Raw genomic sequence first — 22,356 nt, 5'->3', positions numbered from 1 at the left:
TTGGCTGAGCCAAGGTTTCAAATCTCAGTCCATTATTGGTTTCAGTGACTCATCAGATTGATATGGTACTAACGTACCAGGCAGTATACTGACCCAAACCGCCGGGCACCAACTGAAAAAATGATTAAAAAATTAACAGTAACTGGTACTTTGTCAGAACAGTAAATACCAGTTGGTATACCTTATCGGCCAATATTTGAAACCTTAGGTTAATTTCTTTTCCAAATAAAATCTTAGTTGATATTATGATCTGGCCTAACCTTGGATCCCTCCCATTAGCCTCAAGTGTCGGCTATGACTTAACTAAACCTATATGACACATCTTTAAAACCAAACAAGGCTTGGACTAACCTTAGACAGCCTTCTACAACTTTGGACAGGGATGAAAGCACAGGGTCTCATGCTTTGTAGAAATGTAAATCAGATGTTCATTACGATGGTTCTCCATTATTAAGAAATCATAATATATCACAATGTAATAAATAAAGGTTGAAAGAGAGTATAAGACAGATTTAAGGGGAAGACCACAAAGCTGGAGGGAATCTCACAAGAGATGGGGAAGAGAAAAACATGAGGCTATCACACTATAAAGGAATTCATCGTTTTATTTGGAAAGAACATTATGTCTCAGTCATCAAAATCTCCTGCTTAGACTCTTAATAATAACTCTATGCAACAAAAGCAGTTCTAAAGATTTGAAAAGAAAGAAATAAATTACAATAGATTGATTTAAGTTCCCTTTTCTGCTTTCTGTTTTTCCAGCAAGATCTTAAAAATCTGTCATACTAAGGCTGATTTTAATGTTTGTTGTTCTCTACTGTCTTGTTCTAATTTGATGCTCATTTTAATATAACTATTACTCCAAATAGTTCATCAAACCATGGTCTGCCATACTGAAGCGTACCGCCCGTACCAGGCGGTACGTACCGGTCCGATGGGTTTTCGGTACGCGGACCGCCCACTACCGGGCGGTATGCCCCAAAAACCCCCGTATCGGGCGATACGGGGCAAAATCGGGCAGTAACGATCGAAATTTCGACCGTTACCGTCCGGCACCACTCGGTACCGCCCGATACCACTCGGTAACGGTCGAAATCGACCGTTACCGCACTGTAGCAGTGCTACAGTGTTCCAACGGTCAAGTTTATGCGCGGAAGGGGAAGGGGAAGGCAGTGGATGAATATGAACAAATACGACAGAGCATACATGATATAGACACAGAAAGAGGCTCATCGTATTATGAAGAATCATACGGGCAACAACAATATGGTGATAGTTGGTCATCCTTCTCTGAGCAACAACATTATACAGAACAGCACCAATATATGCCTCAAGAGCTGCCTCGGACAAATATGATTCATGACGATCAGTCTACGATCAGCACCACATTGATGCATCAATGGCACACGGTGTATCAATACAATACACTATGTCATAGGATCAATTTCATGATTGGCTCCAACAAACGTATCATATTGATATGTATCGAATCGAGGACCCCGATCCACCACCCGTGGAAGCCCGTCGTTCGTTTTGGTAGTAGAACAACAATCAGGTATATCTAGATATGTGATAATTTATTTCATTTGAATTTTAGAGTTTATATTGTAACAAAATAGTCTAACAATTCAACTGATTTTTCTGTAGATATTTCAATCTATAACGGGCTGAAATACGAACCTCGAACAAGACTACCTCAAAGCCTGAAAAAGATATGTGATACTATTTTTACCTAATTTACATTGATTTTGCTAAACTTATACTATTACTATATTTATTTGTAACTTGAAAACCCTATCCTAACTTTTTTTTTCTAATTTTCAGGTATTTTGGAGGGATAAATCGGTAAAATCGGGTGTACCGCTCGGTACACCCGTACCGTACCGTACCGTACCGAGCCTGGGTCGAAACTCCGGTACGGTACGGTATGGCGGACCTTGCATCAAACATTGGAATCCTGAACTAAAATAGACTTGAATCTGATAAAAAAATCATTATTACATTATTCTAACAAAAATAACTCCGACAATATCAAGGAAATAAAAGAATCCCTATGGCTCATATTAGACCTAGAAAAGGCCAAATAAAGATGATCCCAAAAATCAGATAACTTAAGCCTAACACTTCTACCCTCAATCTAATTAGACCCGATCTTGGCTTTGGGGTCAAGTTGATCTTCAATGAAAATCTTGTAGTCATGATATTCCAGCATATTTCAGCTGATTGACACTAAGTCTAATCCATGTCATCTAAAAAAAAAGGATCAGCTTAACCTGACTCGAAATAGGAGAAAAGATCTTTGCTACCTGCAACAAGAACTAGATTTACTATTTTACAGTGAATTGCATATGTCTTTTTCCATTATTTTTAGTATCAACTTGACGAAGTTCCTGAAGTCAAGGTTCGCAATACCGTACCGTACCGGAGTTTCGACCTGGGCTCGGTACCGGTACGGTACGGTATACCGCTCGGTACACCTGACCTGGGCTCGGTACCGGTACGGTACGGTATACCGCTCGGTACACCCAGGTGTACCGAGCAGTATATTCAGGCGTGCCGAGCACTGTAGCAGTACTGCTACAGTACTGGACCGATAACAAGCAGTCCGCGTACCGGAAGCCTGTCGGACCGGTACGTACCGCCCGTACCGGGCGGTACGGACCGGTACTGGAAACCATGCCTGAAGTTCTATTTTAAGTCAAATTAGCATCCAAAAGTTCTCTCTTATGATATTTTATAAGGTAACAAGATCCCCACTACAGGAACATTTTCCGCACAACTCCTAATTATAAGAGTTGCTATGCAGGCTTTAAAGCAGAAGGAAGCTTCTTTCTTGATTGGCAAACAATAACTTAGTTTAGCTTAATTCTCATGCTAAGAAAGTTTGGAGGGTCTCATTTTCCTCAAAGTAGAGGCTCTTCTTAGAAAGGGCATCTCCCAATAATAGTTGCATGGATAGTCTTAGGAGCAAGGCTCGCCGTATCGTACCGTACCGACATTTCGACCCGGGCTCGGTATGGTACGGTACCGGTGTACCAGACGGTACATCAGGACGTACCGAGTGCTACACCCTGGTGTACCGAATAATTTTATATTTTTTATACTGTAGCAGTGCTACAGTATAGCACTGTAGCATTGTAGCGGTACCGGACGGTCCACGTACCGATAACCTGTCAGACCGGTACGTACCGCCCGGTATGGGCGGTACGCTTCGGTACGGCAAACCTTGCTTAGGAGTTAGGATTACAAGTGTGAATGTCAAAAGTGAGGTTCACCTCCTAGGTTTTTGAGATCTCATAAAATCTTATTTATTAAATTAAAAAATTTGGTCATTTTTTATCCCTGACCATACATGTTTAACTATGTCAAAATTCAGGTACTGACATTTTTCTAAAGGATTTAAATAACAATATTTATCCAATCAGATAAGTACCAATAGCACATTGTATAGCTCAATATAGATACTACACCATTCATTTTCTAATTTTTTCTATATTGATGCAATACAGGAAGGTATATCACACAGTTTACTGTTATCATACCTGTTCAACAGGATTATGGAAAAGTATTGGATTGAAACTTAAAAACCTAGTTCTTCTATCTTTATGTAATGTATTTTTCATATTTTCAGCTATTTTATTATAAACAGTGATTAAGCATAGTTTTCTACTAAGTTTGTTTTGCAGTTCATCATTTTATCTTTATTCAATTTTTTATGAATTAAGCATTCCTAGATTTTGATGATTTAACACAGCGTCTGGTAACAGAATCCTGAACAAAGAAATAAGTACAGAAAGACACATTTGTCAAACACATGAAGTTTGCACTTCAAGGAAGCATGAGAATTACCATCATCCATCATGAGAAGTTCCTCACCGCTAAGTTTGGTACACAAGTTGTATATTCATAAATGTAGAATGAGATGTCCTCCTCTCCAAATCCTGAATGTAACAAATCAAACTCATCAATTAACAAGAAAGTTAAGAGCCATGCCAAAATTACTGGAAAACAGCACTATGCTTCATAAAAATATTAGCCCAAGCAGTTCCTAAGAGTCCAATAATGAGAAGTCAATGGATGAAGTCATCATTGTCCAGCTCAAATGTTAATTTAGGCTCATCTGACATTCACAACCCATCTTTGGTGATCATATTCTCCTTAACAACACTCAAGATCCCACAAGGTGATGCTGGAGTAATTTAGTTTATCAATTATGTAAATAAAATTTATTATTTAACAATATTTTGCATATATCATAAGTTGCCACATGACAACATCTACTCAAGTCCAAGAAAAAGGAAAGAAATGCAGAAAAGAGTGGAAAAAATCAAGGTCGTTATTGATTGAAGATCTTAAAGATTCATCTCTACAAAAATGGGCGTCTATCAATCAAAAATATTATTGAGAATAGGAGGATTATTCTTCAAATCAAGTAAAGAATATTATCTTCTTTGAAGGAAGGAACTGATCATATATTTCATTTGATGCGATTGTAATTTTTCTTGTTTCTGTATTTTCCTTTCTATTATTGTACTTTGGCCTATAAAAAAGAGGCTAGAACCAAGTTACGCAATATCGTACCGTACCGGTGTTTCGAGGTTGGCTCGGTATGGTACGATACCGGTGTACCGAGCGGTACACCCTGGTGTACCGAACAATTTTATATATTTTTTTATTATTGTAGCACTATAGCACTACTACAGTGTAATACTATAGCACTGTAGTGGTACCGAGCGATCCGCATACCGGTATACCATCAGACCGGTACATACCGCCCGTACCGGGCGGTACCATTCGGTACTGCATACCATGGCTAGAACTTTGTAATACATTAATCATGAATGAATCAATGAATTGAGTTCTTTTTCACCTTGTGCGTGAGTGGTACGAGATCACAATTATGTTTCCGATGGAATGATTCCATCGGCCACATGCGAGATGTGCGGAGGTATGAGGCCTTCATTTTAGGAGTTCGCTCCTTGAGCCAGAGCGAGTCGAGTAGTTATCCCTTCGTTTTCCTATTGTTTTTCAGTTACTATCTTTCTATTCTTCTCTTTCTGGTTCCTCTATTATCACAGAGCGATCTGATCATACCACAAAGTTGCAAACCCACCAAACATTCGCATGAGGCTAGTGCCACTAGTTCTCCTTTTTCCACCACCAAGTAGAGGTCCAATGACAAGTAAAAATATGAAAAAGTAGCCAATTTAAACATCCAGCAAGACCATAGGTCTTTGTGATCCTTCCACAAAGATCTCTTCTATCCTTTCCCACTGCTAGAAACTCCAACCATGAAGAACACCTCTCAAGACTCTCTCTCCTACTACCATTGTGAAGTATTTTTCCACCGACGAGCTTGTCCTTCACACTTGACAACCCTCTCTACCAAAGAACCCGACCCATCCTTGTAAACTCCCCTCTCACCAAAATAATATAATAACAATAATCACACAAAACCACCAGTGGAAAAAAAACACCCCCACTTTAGCTCAAATTTCTCTGGTCTAATCATCTGCAAGTATAATGACAAAAGAGTGATGGTTCAAGGATGCACACACCTTCAGCAGACATGCTAGTGAATGGCAATTGCATACCATGACATGAACCTGTTTGTTAGAAAATTGTGAACATACCTTAAGTGCTTTTGATGGTATGACACCCTGATCTGTAATTTAACAAATCATCCATTCAAAATCTCACTCTACCATTAGGTGCAGGGAAACAAAGGCCAAATCATGGACCTCAGTGACCACGCATCAAAAGAAGTCTGTGACATCAAGATTTTAATATAAAAGTCAGCATATTACAAAGTGGAAAGGTTTTGAATTTTTTACCAGATCAGCAAGATTGTGCTAAAGAGTTTACGCCGGTGTCGGGTGCAACCAACATAGTGGACAAGGTGGAGTCAGATGGGTTGTTATTGGCTGGGTAACAACTCTGCTTCAGGCTGTCCTATCTCCTATTAAAAAGCAGTGTCCATATCAAACACAACAAAAACCTCAGTACCATGCTAGAGGACCAGAGGTCCATCTACTTCAGCTAAACCTCTGGCTCATCTAGTGTAATTAATGTTACACTAGAAAAGTTCCCAGTCTGATATGAGCAGTAACTTCATCCCTTATGAGACCCTATCCTATGCTACATATTTTTCCAAAGAATTTTGGATACAATGTGGTCTCGGAACTTGCAAAGCACAAACAGCCTACAAATGAAAATTACACAAACTAGTCCATCATGCACCCATATGATAACTGTGTAACAATTGTCCCAACTGCAGCTTCAGTTTAGTATCTTCATCACAGTAATTACTAAGCAATGGCAAATAGCACGAAGTAATTGTTGGGAAATCTTAGGGGCGACATCACATGCACAGCGGAAGAACAAGAAAACAAAATCCCAATTTTCCAAAAAGATGTTCGTCGTCGTGAGAAGATTGGTGCGCAAAAAATCCACGAAACAAAATGCATATAGAATAGATTGTGTTACCTAGAGAGATCGTATATCCCTGTTTCCTTGCAGATCTCTAGGAGAGAGTGAAGAAGGTCAAGCGCCCTCCTCTCTAGCGGTGATCCACACAACAGGGCTGCGACGACGCTCCTCAAAACTCCAGGCCTGCTCTGAGGTGGAGAGGGGGAGAAGAATAGGAGAGGCAAGCAAAGGCTCTACTAGCCTATGAACCATTGAATCCCTCCTATTTATAGAGGTCTCCTATCAAACCCTAATGGATCCTCCCCTATTGGGTATTAGATCTGCATCCAACTACCAAAGCCTCTTAGATTAGTAGATCTCTATCCAATAATCTCTTATGAGCTCTTATTAGATCTCATCCATATGATCCAATAATTCATGGGCTTATTGGATATCCAATAAAATAGAGACTCCGATAGATATCTCATATCCGAACCTCTACTCATCGTAACGTCTACCATATGTGTGTGACCCTCTAGGCCCAGTATCGAGCTAGCCGTGAGTCATACCTATCAGAACTCCTTCTAGCTTAGTGAATTATTATCTCCATAATAATTCACTCGACTTATTGACTACGGACGACTTATTGACTACGGACGTACTAGGCCACTATGCCGCAGTCCCCAAACGATACAAGGGAATCTAATCCATTGGACATGTCTGTCCTCAGTTACCGTGTACCTATAGTCCCTCATCCATATAATATCCCAGAGATAGTATATCGGGTATGGTGCTGTCAGACTCATACGGTATCTACTCGAGTATCGCTGTAATCGGATTCTCCCGGAGAACTCTTTCACTCAATCCGAATAACCCTGGCCAGGGATTTATCTGAGCAAGAACACATGAGATATTCCTCTCATGACACCGAGAGTGGATAATCCTCTATCGACACTCAATAGCCCTCATAAGGTCGATTGTCACTCCCAATGAACGATTGTACTAGATTTGGGACATCCAAACCTATAAGTCTAGTATCAAAGAATTGAGCACTCATACAGGAGATCCTTGGTGTCTCAAGTCTAAGGACCAGATACACCACTAGGACTACGAAATCGATGTCTGACAATAAGGCATCATCAACCATCCAACATTCCGTAAACGGATCAATCAGTGAACTCATTCTCCAATGAGCACCTGTACTGTATCCCTAGTGTCCCCACACGAGCAACTATGAGACCAACTGCATCCATCATATGGACGGGTATACAGCACACAGTCTTTCCGGTTATCTCGATGTCCCTATCAAGTAACCTATGACCGAGATTATTTAGGATCTGTATTTAAAAGTGAATCGATCTCATTATCGTATCTCATCACGATCTGATTCTCATTGCACAGATCCAAAGACATCACAATATATACATACATATATGCAGTAATCAATATAAAGTGATAAATGTCAAAATATAATAAGCAAAAAGATTCTGTATCAAGTCACACGTGTCATCACTCACGTGATTGGCTTGTTAGGCATCTATGACTAGCAATAATATACATACTGAGAGCTTTGTGTACTGCACTTGTTATTCCAATATGATTCACAAACAAATAACCAACTTTTATCCTACTGAAACAAGCACAAAAGAAAGATATTTTGGTCATCCAAATAGGATCAAAGCCTTATTTTCATACTCCAAAAGCCAAATATCAAAGAGATAAAAAAATTGCCAAAATGGTTTTCTTTTTCGAGAGTAGAAAATTTACACACAAAAAAACAGGTCCCAGAGTACAGCAGATATACGAAAAGAGATCACATGCTTTAAGATCATGTACTTACCATCTAGTTGCAAAAGATCATTGCAAACAAGGGCAGCAAAAAGGTATTCGTTATGTATATTTAAACAAAATTATAAGACAGCATCACAAAGTGGAAATAAAAGATCAGAGTAATCATGGAAGACTTACTGCAAACATCAAGCACCAGCATATCAAAACAAATAAAATATCAAGATAACACTTCAGACAGAAAGTCAGCCCATCTTCACCCACATGTCGACAAGTATCAGTAAATCAATGTTACGCAGCAACAATAGGATGATAAACTGAATATGAAGGCACAAAAAGCGAAAATCGCCTTTATATCTTTACCTGCTGTCTTGAGCTGCAAAATGATTTTCTCCGTCAAAGCCTCCAGTTGTAATCTACCCAAGGTCTGGAACACACTATTTATGTACTTTGGTGATGAAACCTTCCAGATATTCACGACCTCCAGCAGTCGCAACAGCTCCTCCTTCCTATCACTTTTACAGAATGCCAATAGATAGCTCTCTGTGCAACAAGGTTATCATGTAAGGAATAAGCAAAACTAAAAAGACATCAGCTCAAAAAGTTTGTTATATAATGATGATAGAAGTGTAACAAGTATTGCTTGGGTTGTTTACAAACCAGTTTGTAAAAGTTGACTAAATTAGTACAGCAAGTTACAAGCTGGAGATCCACATTAGTGCACACAAGAAAACTGCTACCTTATATACAATCATGTAACAACGTGGCACCCTACCATAGTGGATCATATCAGCCTCAAGCCTACCTTGGTCTGTTTTGGCCTGAAACCACTTTTGTTGGACCTTGCGAAGGCTGCCCTGGCCTTAACTGGGCCCCATTCCAGTGACATATGTTGATTCTAATATAGTCTTTCACAGTTTGAAGACAATTTTAGAAGGTTTGCATGAGAATTTCCAAAGCCAAGGACCCTTAAAGGCAGGAAAAGAAGAGGACAGCTTCCCTGTTTTTCTGAAACGAGGCTCTCCAGGCAATTCTAAAGCATTGAGAAAGGAAGACTTCTAAAGTAGTCAACCAATTCCCAAGTAGAATAGGATAGACATTTCTATTTCTAATGATTTTTGGACTAATTTTCATAATTAATTTTAGTATATTATTAAACAGCCAAAAATGTCTCACTTTCAAGTCTATTTGGTATCTAGCATCTTAATATGGTTATACCATAAACCCAATTCCCAAGTAGAACAAGATAGACATTTCTATTTCTTATTATTTTTGGACTGTTTTTCATAATTAATTTTAGTATATCATATAAGCAGTCAAAAACATCTTAATTTTGAGTATATTTGGTATCTAGGATCTTAATATGGTTAATATCATAAGTAGAAGTGCAGCTTGGGCAGGTCAGCCAATATTGATCCAAGCCCAACCCAACTTTCAGCCAAAGCTTGAACTATATTTTCATGGGTTGGGCTAAGGCCCAGTTTAGAAAACTACTGCCCAGCCAAAATCAGATCAATCTGGCCACTAGTTTAGAGATGTGTTGATTGTGTAGGTTATTACTTGAAGCCAACATTCTAATATCAGTACAACCTTGCCAGTTGCCACTAATGACAAACTATTGTAATATCTATGCAACTTCATAATTAAGCTAGATGGCAACAGTGCAACCAATCCCATATGTCTGGTATAATGATTTACTTACGACTCTATGATAAAAGTACTTGTTAAGGCATATTCAATTAATCATTAGTTGTTTAGCAAGAACATCACCATTTCCTGCCGACATAATATGGATTCTAATAAAAAAATTAATCATAAATTCATCCTGCATTTGCCTTGATCAAGCTGTTTGTCTAATGCAAGACTTGACTATCATTTTGCAACTAAGTCGTAGCTACAAGTCAGAGGATTGGCACCACATTTGACAAAATTAGCAGTGCATGAATTTAGGCTTGATTTTCATGTATACAGGCTAGATGCACGATAACAAAACATTAATCCTCGAGGACCTAACCTAAATCTGCAAGGTTCATAGCTTGATCTTTGTGGATCAAGCCCCAAATCATTAAGGAAAAGAGCCTCAACACCAACCTAGATTCATAAAAACTAATTGCAATAAATCCTAAATATTTACATCTAATGGAGAGTAATTATATCGAAAGATTAGGTTCAAATTTACCTAATTTTAAAGAAAATCTTATTTGAATTTCAAAGATTGTGCCTCTCCTTAATAATTCGAGTTTAGGAGAGAAATTAAGTGAGATTTGAGAAGGATTGAGAGAGGGAAAGAAAGAGGGGGAAAGGGATGGACTGGGTTTAATAGAAAGACAAAAGACTCCAGCCGATCTCTTTGAGAACCAAGAATAGGGTGGTGAGCTGATGATGTTACTCCAGTAAACATCAACAATTAGGCATAAGCCCAATTTTTGGCTGGTACCAGGTGGTTCCGTAATACCAGAACAGACCAGAATGTCAACCCAGTTTTCTAAACCGTGGTCATAATTTGCCTGCAAAAAATTGAGACATTTTTCTTCCTTTTTTAAGCCCCAATTGCCAAATTTCATATACTTCAATTTGATCAAAATCACTCTATCACGCAACTAAAAATCTGAACAAAATTATCAGCAAAAGAAAAAAACCTTTACCAACTTAAGACAAGCAAGCCACAAACACAATATAGACTTGTCCATTCAATCTCCCTGAACCAAATTACAACAGCTTGAGTGATGGTCCTAGATCAATAATCATAAATTTCCACATTAGGCTTTTCTTATCAACAAAGAGTTTTAGATCAAGAGTCTTAAACTTCCTTGCAAGCAAGGAAACACAAGAAGCACATAGACTGATCATAAAGGGTATTCTATTTGCTTCGACTGTGATCCAGTATTAATGGGTCACAGCTTAAGATCAGCATCTCTAAGCAAAAAAAGACAGATATAATACAAACAAATTATAAAGAATCTTAAATGATACACAAGGGCAGTACACATGCATGGAATATGGACTAAAAATTGATATCCTCAAAACCAGAAAAATGAAATAGTAACAAAAGAAACTGTCATATATTAACAATTAGCACCAAATACACTATAAAAGGAAATGGCAAATCGGAGGACATTCTATTAAAAATTGGGAACTAGAAGACCAAAAGTACACTTAGAACAACAACCAAGAGAATCAAAGGGAATAATAGAAAAATAACACGGACATACCTGCAAATTTATAGCTGTCTTGAGTATCAGCAACTCCAACAGAATCAATTAGCTCCCGAATTTTATCTTCGTTACCAACACTTATCCAAAGCAACATTTCATAATAACCTATTCTGGAAGAGGACTCAGGATTCTTATCTTTGAAGAACTCACTGAACATTTGGAATTCTTGTGTCAATTTCATGTCAATCATGTACATTAGTAGTGGACCATAACTTTGTTCCTCAATTTGCAAGCCCTTTTCTCTCATGGATGCAAAAAGTCCATATGCCTTTTTTATATGAACCATGGAATCTTCTTCGTTGCTACAATTTCTAGCTTTACTTATGCAGAGTCCTATTAAGGCATTATATTCCCTCAAGCCCATTTCTCTCCCCAGCCTACCGAAGAATTCCACAGTGGACTTAGTACCAAGTTTGTCTGCACATTTTTTCATCAGTTCTACAAATCGGCGAGACTCTGTATTCTTGAATATGTATTTCTGCTTTCTTTCCCTTGATACTTCCTTCTTCCATTGTGTAGTGTTGATCTGAGACATACTAGAAAACCACGGTACATCTAATATGTTCTTTAGAAGCATCCCATCAGTGGACTCTTTAGAAGAGGATGGATGTGACATGTCATTGTCACCTTACAATAACAAGTAGATGATGACAAAGGAAAAAAAAATATTTCAAGTGAGACAACCCTCTGGTTATCAGGAAAATATTCCCAACTAAAAAAAGGACACATGTTCTTGAATTAAATTGCAAAACAAGTTAGCTGCCACTCATAAATTTCCATGCTTTAAGGATAAAAAGGTTGCAAATAAAAATAGGAATTTAAAAATGACTTCAGTGAATTAAATTCATTGGATATCTCCAACTAGAGATGAATACATAAAAAGCAATCTGGAATGTGCTCCAAAGTCTATGATGTGGTTAAAACAGAAGTAGACTGCAATGTTTCAAGTCCAACAATTACAGAGCAAAGTTTTCTTCCGTGTAGCTAACAATACTAGAAATTGAGAATTGAGGTCAATGTCACAGCCACTTTAGAAAAGAAAAAATCAGAAGGTACGGCTGGCTACCAAAAGAGGCAATTGAAAAGACTAGGCAACACATGATAAGCTTTGGAAAATCAACTAAAATATTTTACTGATCCCACAAAGCCAGAAGATACTTCCAGAAGATACTTCCAGGGATCAACAGTAACAGCTTTACAGAAGAAGTCCTCGAAAAGAAAATGAGAGAAAAATTTAATCTAGCCTATTATACCAACAGAAGGTGAATAAAGTTCTCAGTCCATTGTACCAACAAATGAAGAAAGTGGTCATCTAGAATTTACCAATAAGCTGAATGACTTTGTTGTAAGTGCATTATAAATTGAGAGTTTCCACAAGAAAAATATGTTCACTAAGATGAGCCAGATAAATGCTAAAATGGTCAAATTTTCTCACATGTAGAACAATCATTTGCAGAAGCTCAACCTGAGATCATATCTGATTTTATTAAGTTCCTCACTTGTGCTAAAGTCATATCACAGAAGAAAAATATGTTTCTTTTATTGAGCCAGATAAATCTTAACAATATCTAAATTTTTCGAGTGTAGACTAATCATTTGCTGAAGATCTACTTAAGATCACATCTGATTCTTTCAAGTTAGTTTGGATTGTCTTCTTAAGACCATATGACTATTGGAGCTCTTCAATCAGCATGCAGAGATCAGATATAGAAACCATCAGGTGCAATACAAGAATCAAGGAGAACCATAGGGCTTTCATGGGCCTTGCCGAGCAAGATAAATTTGCAGTCCACGAGAACAGCATATGTTGGCATCACTGACCTCGCAAATGCTTAATCTCCCCAATCCCTCTGGCTATTCGTTAATTGCTCTCATGTAGTTTGATGACCCTTCACAGGTGTATGATTTGAATTTGGGATCTCAAAAGCTTCCCAACATATTTGATATCACCAACACAATTTTTACTGTCTTTTCTCGTGTTCTTCATTTCTCTTGTTCCCTCTTTCATTCAGATCCTGCACCCTTTTCTTTTATCATAGCAGCATAGCCTACTAACAATATCATTGCATTCATTACCTTGCTCATATATGGCTTCTCCTAACTTCCCTCCACATATATTTCTATTTTTTGGGATACTCTCCAATTTCCCTATCCTGCGTCTTCTCTTTCCTCATATCTATAATATGCATCATCTTCTTTTTATGCAACTTTTAGTTTTGATCACCTTTGTAGGTTTGCATCGGATTTCCAGTTTAAACTTTTGATCCAACTAATGTGAGAATTGATAAGTGTTATACATGCATAAGCTCAAATTTTTATTCTTGTTTAAGTGTCTCAAAATCATATATTAAATAAAACTCAACAATGCCCAGGATCTATAATTATTAAATTATGGCTTATAGTGAAGGTGCAGTGGTTCATATTCTCTACAGAAACTGTGTAGAACTGAGTAGAAAATGCCTGACCATTAGATCTACAGATTCTAGTACGCCTATCATTTCAAAGCAGCCCCATATCATGTTTGCATTAGTGAGATACTAATAAAAGTTTATACTGCCCAATCCTCTAATTTTTGCAAAGCTAATTTTTTTTAAAGAAAAAAAGATAAGATGCGCGCTAAACAGATTCATGGTAGTTTGCACACAAAAACGCCTCGATGCAAAACCAAGAGACTGTTTTCCTCAGTCTTGATGACACGAAAAGCCAAAAAAAACCAAGAACCCGTTTTCCTCATTCTTGATGACAAGAAAAGCAAAAAAAAACCAAGAAACCGTTTTCCTCGTTCTTGATGACAAGAAAAGCAATACAAGCATCCCGAGACAACCTATCGAAATAAAACACACGAGTGTTCCTGTAAGAACTATCAACATACCACTTAATATTGAGGATATCGCCTTAGAAATCCCGAAAGCGGAGTCTACCGCTGAAAATAACCAAGAAACAATGATAGAAACCGAGCATTAGCACGTTCTTACAGATTTAGGCACCGAAAATTGCATCAAAAAGGCATCATTGGACGAACATATCTGACCCTCACCAGGGGCAAGAGACGACTTGGAAATCCTCGAGGCTGCTGGCTTCAGCCGCGATAGCACCTGTTTCGAAACAACCCCCGCGGGCTTCTCGGCGGTTTCAGAGCCGGAGGACGGCGGCGACGTGTTGGTGAAGTGGATAGGGTCGGGGCTCTTCTTCGGGGGCACGAACTCCGGCGACGGCGGAACGGGTTTGGGGTTCTTGGAGGTCTTTGTTGCGGCAAAAGCAGCGAATAAACTGCTCAGTTTCTTGCTGCACATCGGATCCGATGGAGGACGAGGGTTGAAATTCTTCTCCCCACACCACTACAAGCCCCAGAAGAATGAGACGGAGAAGAGGGATTTAAGACAGCTATCGCCCCCGATTCTTTCTCTTTTACGGCAACTCTGCCACCGAGTTGAAAAAGGGTTCATAAAGAAAGCCTTGTCGAAACTCCTCTTCCCTTCTTCGGCGAGACTGGCGCTATTAACCCTAATTCATACGCTCTGTTCCAACTGCTGGGCGATTTGAGACGCTTTCTATATGCGTTTCAGTTTGCCCTCGTAAATCGCCTAGCAAATGTCTCGAGGACCAGAGGTAATATATCTTTCATCCTAATTACTCATACATGGAAAATAAATAAAATTATTAACTTCAAATAAATATTTAAGTCAAACAAAATTGATATAAACCTCCCTCCTTATTAACGTTACCATGATCATGACATCTCGATTGTATTAGTCAAATAGAATTATCAAAACGAGGTAGCATATTTTTATTCTAAGATTTCATGCCGGGTATTATATTTTTTTACAGGAACAGATTTATTATATTTGAGATAAATAAAATATTTATTATGTCGAATTTATTACTATTAGGGAGTGGTTGATTTTTTTGTCAAATATGAACATATATCATAAATAATTATAGAATCAAACTCGACGAATGACAGACATATTTTAGATAAATGTATTGAGCCTCCGTGGTAGGCTATGCAAACTTGGTTAAAAAAAATATTACAATATTACACATGCAATATAATCTTGCAGTGACTCAAGACTAATACGAGTCGGTATCCAATCGATTTTTAATAATTATATGATTTTCTTGTCTCATATAGCATCAGATTGTTATTTTAGTATTAGATCTCATGGGTACAGATCTTTTGTTGGTGAAGGAGAGTTTAGTAGGAACACGTTATCGAGTCAAGATCTTTACAAGTAAATCTGTCGATGAAAAATTCAACTGTCACAAAGTTAGAATAGAAATTCTAAATCATGAACGACAGAAAAAAAAAAACTTCTAAAATGATTTTAAAATCCTTGAACATAAAGATTTTTCCGAATCTTACGATTCTAACAGAAATCGCCAATCCTGAGGTGGAGACTTCGCCAAAAGGTACCAATTGAGTGTTTGGTGAATTCTTTTCACCAGGTTGGCAATCAAATGTTCTTCTCAATTAAACCAATTATTACATATTTTCTTTTACAAAAAAAATCTTGCCAGTTTCCAAAAAGTGTGTCAGAAGATAAAACACGTGTACAAAATTTCATGTCGTACCCACGAAATATCAGAGTATAGTTGAAGACATGATCCATTCGAACCAGCAACAATGGGGTAGAGGAACAAACTGAGCAACTTCCTTGTAATCCCTTCATATCATGCTCAAATATTGCGGGCAGCCCAGGATTTCGATGTTCTATGATGTAGCTGGCTGACATGATGAACTGAAAATAAGAACATAGATGACTTAGATGATATGTTGATTGATTCATCAATATCATCTCTCGTCAGCCACAACAGTGCTTGTAGTTTCCTGCTCCTCTTGAATAACTTGAGCTCCACAGAGATCATCAGATGGGACATTGATCCCAGCAAAACCAGCCAAAACAGCAACCGCTCCAACGTAGTCCATGAGGCGAGGAGCATTGCCTGTAAGTGAATCCACAACAGCAGCTATTGGAACCTGAATCGTGAGACCAGCTGTTGCAACAGTTGTTGTAGTTAGATGAACGGCCTTCGCCCACAAGTAATCGCTCAGCACATTATCCAGCAAACCTGTAACAAAGAAAATAGGAGCAGGTGTTTCACCTCTTTTCTCAATACTAACACTCACAAATTATGCCATTATGCAAGTACAGAGCCCTTATATAGCAACAATTTAGTGAAAGAAAACATATGTTCTAGAACAGACGATCGATCAGTACCTCTAGTAAAATTGTCAGAATGCTCTGAAAACATAAAAACCGCTAGATGGCTAAACTTGCACCATACATGACTCCACTGAGTGGACACAAGAAAAACTAGGAAGAACAATATGTGGGTTGCCCAATGCCACAATTTGATACTATCAGTAACCACCTGATTAATACAGGTCAGAGGAAAATTCACTTAAAAAGACACGGGGAGTAGAGCATCCTTTGGAGTGCAAAAATCATCTTTGGATAAATCATCTTACCTCCAGAACAATTCAAAGTTCCTATCTAAAAGTCCAAGACAGGCAACAGCAAATATGGGAATCTATTCCATGTAACCACCATCTAAATTTAATACAGATACCACCAGAAATAGTATCCCCGAAGACCTTTTATTACCAAATATAAACATTCAAATGTACAATCATTATCGATACAACTCCAGCTACTAGAATTGCAAGGCTTTTAGCATTTATATACGCATCTCAACCAGATGCCATAATAATTCAAGACTTCTAGATAGAGAAGGATTTCCAGGCGGAAGTAAAAGCTCCATTGTTTCCACGACCTGATCTCAAATAATTTCCATTTGCTGAAGATAAGATGAGACTTACAGCTTCTAAATGATTAGGAAAAGATGAAGTATCCAACAAAACGAGGAGGTGGGATATCCAATAAATTGTTTCAGTTGAAGTTTTTACACACATTCTTGATAACCAAATGTTCTTCCCATTTTACCAAATGAGGTAGATGGCTCAGCCACATCAAAAGGCTACTCATAGTGCTGGCAGCTAAATGTGAAAGAAAACAAGTAGTAGGGTAAGCAAATAGACTAGAGCTTTGTTATTTGGGTCCAGGCATGTCATAAAGGCACTGGTATTAGAGAGATTCTTGCCACCGTGTTTCATAAGCTCTTGGTTGATCCCTACAAGATACAGTGGCCTGCTCCCCTGTACTATGCATGCAACAGGAAGCACCTTGAACTTAGTAGAGTTATACTAGTCACCAAGAGTAAAAGATGAAAGAGGAAGGAAGGAGAGCTTAAATAGTTCTTCCCAAACACAAAGGAATGCACCCTATTTATTTCTCAATCATCCCAACAGTTAGCCTTAATGACCCATCGATTAGGAGAGTATTGGATTCTCTTAAATTAGGCTAATATAGGTTCAAGTGTCACCACCATGGTCAAGTCTTTCGAAGATAATTTAAACACAAACAACATCAAGCTCATTCAACAACACATGATAAACTAAAATTTTATACAATGATAATAAAATCATAAATTCCCCAACTGTTTGGTATCAACTGCATGGATTTTTTGCCACAATTGAGATATGTAAAAATTCATATCTTTATAAAGAGTCATATCTTTAGTTAAGTTAATAGTATTTAAATATTTATTTATAGTTTTTACAAATATCTTTTTGGGTCTCTCTGTGCCTCTCCTCACACTATTAATAATAATCATTTCACCTGTTCTAACTATTGTCTATTCTCGTACTACTAATAGTATGTCTCCTATGCACATGTATGTACCATCTTAAATAATTTTTTTCACATTTTATCCTCTATCGAGGCGATACTCCTTGTTCATAAATAAAGATATTTTTTTTCTTATCTTTCCTGCTAACTCCACGCATTCACCTTAACATTCTCATCTCAGAAGCACAAACTTCTTATATATGTTATTTCTTAACTATCCAATACTCAAATCGATAAAACATTGTTGGTCTAACAATTATCATATAAAATTTTCTTATAATCTCAAAAATATGTGATCATAACTACTAACGCTCTTCACCATTTTAATCATCCTATTTTAACTATATAAATAATATCTTTATCAATCTCTTCATCTTATTGAATAATTGATTCAAGATACTTCAAACTTTTACTTAATGGAACTTTTTATCCTACTAACTTAACTATATCCTTTTGTCTCCTAGTATTACTAAAATTGATCTAAAAGAAACTTACAAAATTTCAAACTTAATTAAAAATCTACCAACAGTTAGAATATAAGAATTTGCTTTTATCCTTTGAGAAGGGAGAAAAAGGAGGATATAGTGGTTTACGATAGAGCAATTCTGAAGTTCTCTATAAGGAAGTCCTAAAGCTCCAACCAAATACTCAAGAATTCAAAAGGCTTTATGACAAGTAATTCATGAAAAAGTTTCCCCTTTTCCACCTCCTCTTTATGTCACATTCTATGCAAAATGTGACGTCACAAGAGAGATTTAAAAGATGGGGACTGCTTAACCTTAAATATACTGCCATGTATTATAGATTCTCCTGCACCAAATTTTTGTTAAAAAGATAAGTCATACGTCACTTCATAGAATATTTTGTGATGATAGGGGATTGTTGGCTCTCATGCTAAGAATGCCTCACGCTAGAAACTTTATAAAAATCTGGCATTGCACATGACGGCTATAAAGTGTGCTTACAAAAATACATTAGAAACAGTAAATATTAGCAATTTTTTATGCATTAACCAAAAAATAATTAAATGGCTTTTTTGTTGCATACATAGACCCTCCCAAACCTACATTGGTGGGAGCCTCATATACTGGAAAGCCCCTTAACTCAAATATGAGTGATATGCTGCAAGGCTGAAACCTAATTAGTTAGCACTATTCCTACTGTAATAGGAGGATGTAAACAGATTTAACTACTTGAAAGATTTACCCAGACTTTCAAATTTGGATAAAGAAATGGAGCATAATTTCAACCAAACTGTTACGATACTGAAGAAAGGAAGAACAGAAGAGCTTCCTATGATGATTCATACAGTAAAAGAGTATATATGTCAAGAAGTATATAATGATATCATAAACAAGTACTTCTACAAAAACTTTTACGAACATGAGATGAACACAAATAGACAACCAACCTTTTCCAACAATAAGACCAAATTGCTTCCAACTAAGCTTGTGAAATGGCTCTAGCTTTGTGAAATCCAACATTAACGAAACAGGAAGAAAGATCAGCAGATTAAACAAACCAAGAAATCCAAGAAACTGAGCGGTGCTAGCTTGACCTTCTCCCTCTTTCTCATCAGACAATTTTTTCCGAATCAGGGTGATATAAACAGCATATAGCCCTGCCGAAACGAGAGCAAGAATATCTCCAAGAAGAGGGTTGGTCACAATGGCATTAATTCCTGAAATTGAATCAGTTAAGCTGACTATTATTGTTCCTCCCATGCAGAGAAGGACACTAAATAGCTTCACCCATGTGAACTTTTCTCCTAAAAATGCCAGAGCAACCAAGAAAGTGAAAAGGCTAGAAGTGCTGCTCAAAATAGTGTTTGACTGTGGAAAAGAGAACAGATTAATTAGAATGCTACTAGAAAGAGAATGTAAAAGAGGAAAAACAAAGAAGTGCAAACATCAATTGCCATTCATTATTCTTTGGTACCTACCGTCACAGTCGTGTATTTAAGAGAGAGATTAAATGTCAATTGAGCAAAGAACCAAAAAGGGCATATCAGCAGGCTGACTTTAGCTACACGAGTGCGAGTCCAGCGCCCCTTCGCATCCACTTCTTTCCTGCATTCATCAGTGATCACATATCGTTCTTGCTCAGTGAATGCATTGCTAGAGACAGAATCTTCAAGTCTAGAATCAACCACAGAAACAATTTCCCGCTGACTATGACTCATTATAACAAGTGGTCCAGCATCATGACAACTCTCCACTAGAAGATTTACATTCTCCAGATTATCTGATTGTTGCCCGTCTGAATCATTCTTGCTTCTGAACCAGTACCAAGAATTCTCCAATGTATCCTCAAGACACCGAGAAATCTCCACAATTGGTATAAGTACCACGAACAATGAATTGCATATATAGGTTATTAGAAAAGGAGAAACACCAGAATCTACAACTGATTTAACTATATAACTAGCAGCAATCCATATAGTAGCTACTGCAACTATGCATATCAAACCCAAAGCCCAACGCCAAGAATCTCTGTTCAACCACATTGTAGCTGGTCTAAATGTACGATAAATCCAACTTGATCCAGCTTACAACTATTTCCTGTGGAAAAGAAACTATAATATTGATTTAAAACTTTTAAACAAACATTTCGTTCAACAGTCATAAAATTAGTGAGTACAATATCAAATAGTAAGAGATGACTAAAAATGGCCTAAAAGTAAATAGTAGCAACAATATCTGTCCCTGCTTTATGACACATTTAAAATTTTCACCCCCCGATAAATATTTCCTAACCAAAGCAGTCACACATGAAACAAACCGAACAGAACAACCAAGCCAAAAAATTTTATTGGTGAACTCCATTACATATAACCAAAGAATCTAAGTTTTTCCTTTGAAAAGTAGAATCTAAAACTTCTAGTAGTTTATTAAAATATTTTTAATTCTCACCTGCACAAGTGTGCCTTTTGCTCTCTTGTAATTTATTAGATTCTCTTCCCATGTAAGTTGAATTGAATCGTGACACTTGCTTTCTCACATTTGTGGTTTCATATTTTCTTCGCCAACGTTACAAAATTAAATAGATTTTACAATCTAATATTTCATAGGCACAACTTGTATAACTCCAACTAGTTTTCTATATATTGCAGCATGTACAGTCTTCTAAATTCCTGGGCCATTACAGTATCAGATTATTTTTGGACGAGATAATTATGCTGCTTCCACAGTCAAAACACGCAAACTGTTATCCCAAAAATGATTGACACGTCCAATAGCAACTTAAAATCATTTCCCAAAACTATATGTCGAAATCCGCAAAAACTCATACAAATGACTATCTAGTACACCCTGCGTCATTCCAGAATCAGATCATTTTTGGACGAGACAATCATGCTGCTTCCGCATTCAAAATTGCTACTCGTTTCCAGAAGAATGATTGACGCGCCCAATAGCAACTCAAAAACATCTCCCCAGATTATATGTTCTGATCCATAATGCTTGAACAGAGGTTTTTGCACCTACGTGCAAACCAAAGTGCAAAATTCTTCACGCTTAAAGAATCAGTAATTTTGTGGTTGTCCGTATAATCATGGTGAAAGCCCTTTGATATTTCTTTAACATAATTGGACTCCAACTTTCTTGCCCTTCTTTAAATCGGATTCTTAGCATGAAAAGTAGAACCCCCATCAAATCGAGATCGCGTCAAATTGGAAAGCCCAATCATCAAAACTCACAATCCTCTGAATCAAAGAGAAGCAACGGAGCAAACAGGGACAAAACGGAGTCTGAGAAGAAAGATACCTTGGAGGGCTTTGATCTCAGTCCAATCGACTACCAGGAGAAACGAGGAGAAGACGGGAATCTGAGGAAAGAAAGATATCCGCAACTAGAGAAGCCCTCGTTTACCCATAAATTAGGATCCGCCGTTCGATCCCCGTGGACGCTAAGTCGCCGACGGGTCATCCACAAGAGTGACCGTTCGTGGTGTCAGGCATCACAGCGCCTATTAAATGCAGATAGCAGCAGTCGAATTTTTTAAGTGGATTTTAAAATATAATTCCTTCATAAATAATTCCTTCGTACTAATCAAAAGGTGGATTTTAAAATATAATTCCTTCATAAATAATTATTTTTTAAAACCATAATAAAGTGGATCGAATTGGGATAGATACATTATGATTGATAAGTATTTTGATATTCTCATAATCAACCAGAAATCAGAATATTAAGAAGAGTCCTCGTAAAAGAAATAAATGTTAAAAATTATGTTTTGATCTTTTTTATAATTATTCT

The 22,356-nt window shown here is 37.4% G+C and overlaps 2 protein-coding genes across 4 annotated transcripts in view; both read right to left on the bottom strand.

Annotated features, from left to right (window-relative positions):
- LOC135628246 (pentatricopeptide repeat-containing protein At4g04790, mitochondrial-like) overlaps positions 1-14,978 on the bottom strand; it is a 65,499-nt gene extending 50,521 nt beyond the window's left edge. Inside the window, exons 1-5 of one of the 2 annotated variants that reach the window (XM_065134837.1) lie at positions 14,443-14,978; positions 14,284-14,334; positions 11,409-12,038; positions 8,560-8,739; positions 3,877-3,941 (exon numbers count right to left, since the gene is read on the bottom strand). In XM_065134837.1, the coding sequence (XP_064990909.1) occupies positions 3,877-3,941; positions 8,560-8,739; positions 11,409-12,038; positions 14,284-14,334; positions 14,443-14,704 (1,188 nt within the window). In that variant the 5' untranslated portion in view covers positions 14,705-14,978. The remainder of the gene's footprint in view (positions 1-3,876; positions 3,942-8,559; positions 8,740-11,408; positions 12,039-14,283; positions 14,335-14,442) is intronic. The other variant, XM_065134838.1, reaches the window with a different exon arrangement.
- An 880-nt stretch (positions 14,979-15,858) lies between these two features.
- Positions 15,859-22,049, bottom strand: LOC135580858 (thiamine-repressible mitochondrial transport protein THI74-like). 2 transcript variants are annotated; one of them, XM_065134789.1, is made up of 4 exons: positions 21,865-22,049; positions 20,043-20,675; positions 19,512-19,932; positions 15,859-16,481 (listed from the first exon to the last, which is right to left on the bottom strand). In XM_065134789.1, the coding sequence occupies exons 2-4, from the start codon at positions 20,604-20,606 to the stop codon at positions 16,204-16,206; spliced, it is 1,263 nt and encodes a 420-aa protein (XP_064990861.1). In that variant the 5' UTR covers positions 20,607-20,675; positions 21,865-22,049; the 3' UTR covers positions 15,859-16,203. The 2 variants fall into 2 exon arrangements, with proteins under 2 accessions (XP_064990861.1, XP_064990860.1); XM_065134788.1 differs by having other exon boundaries at positions 20,043-20,661.
- Positions 22,050-22,356: the final 307 nt, after the last annotated feature.

The sequence above is a fragment of the Musa acuminata genome, chromosome BXJ3-1, assembly GCF_036884655.1.
Source record: "Musa acuminata AAA Group cultivar baxijiao chromosome BXJ3-1, Cavendish_Baxijiao_AAA, whole genome shotgun sequence".
NCBI lineage: Eukaryota > Viridiplantae > Streptophyta > Magnoliopsida > Zingiberales > Musaceae > Musa > Musa acuminata.
Note: the sequence above shows the minus strand (reverse complement) of the source record. Positions and strands in the feature narration are given on the sequence as shown.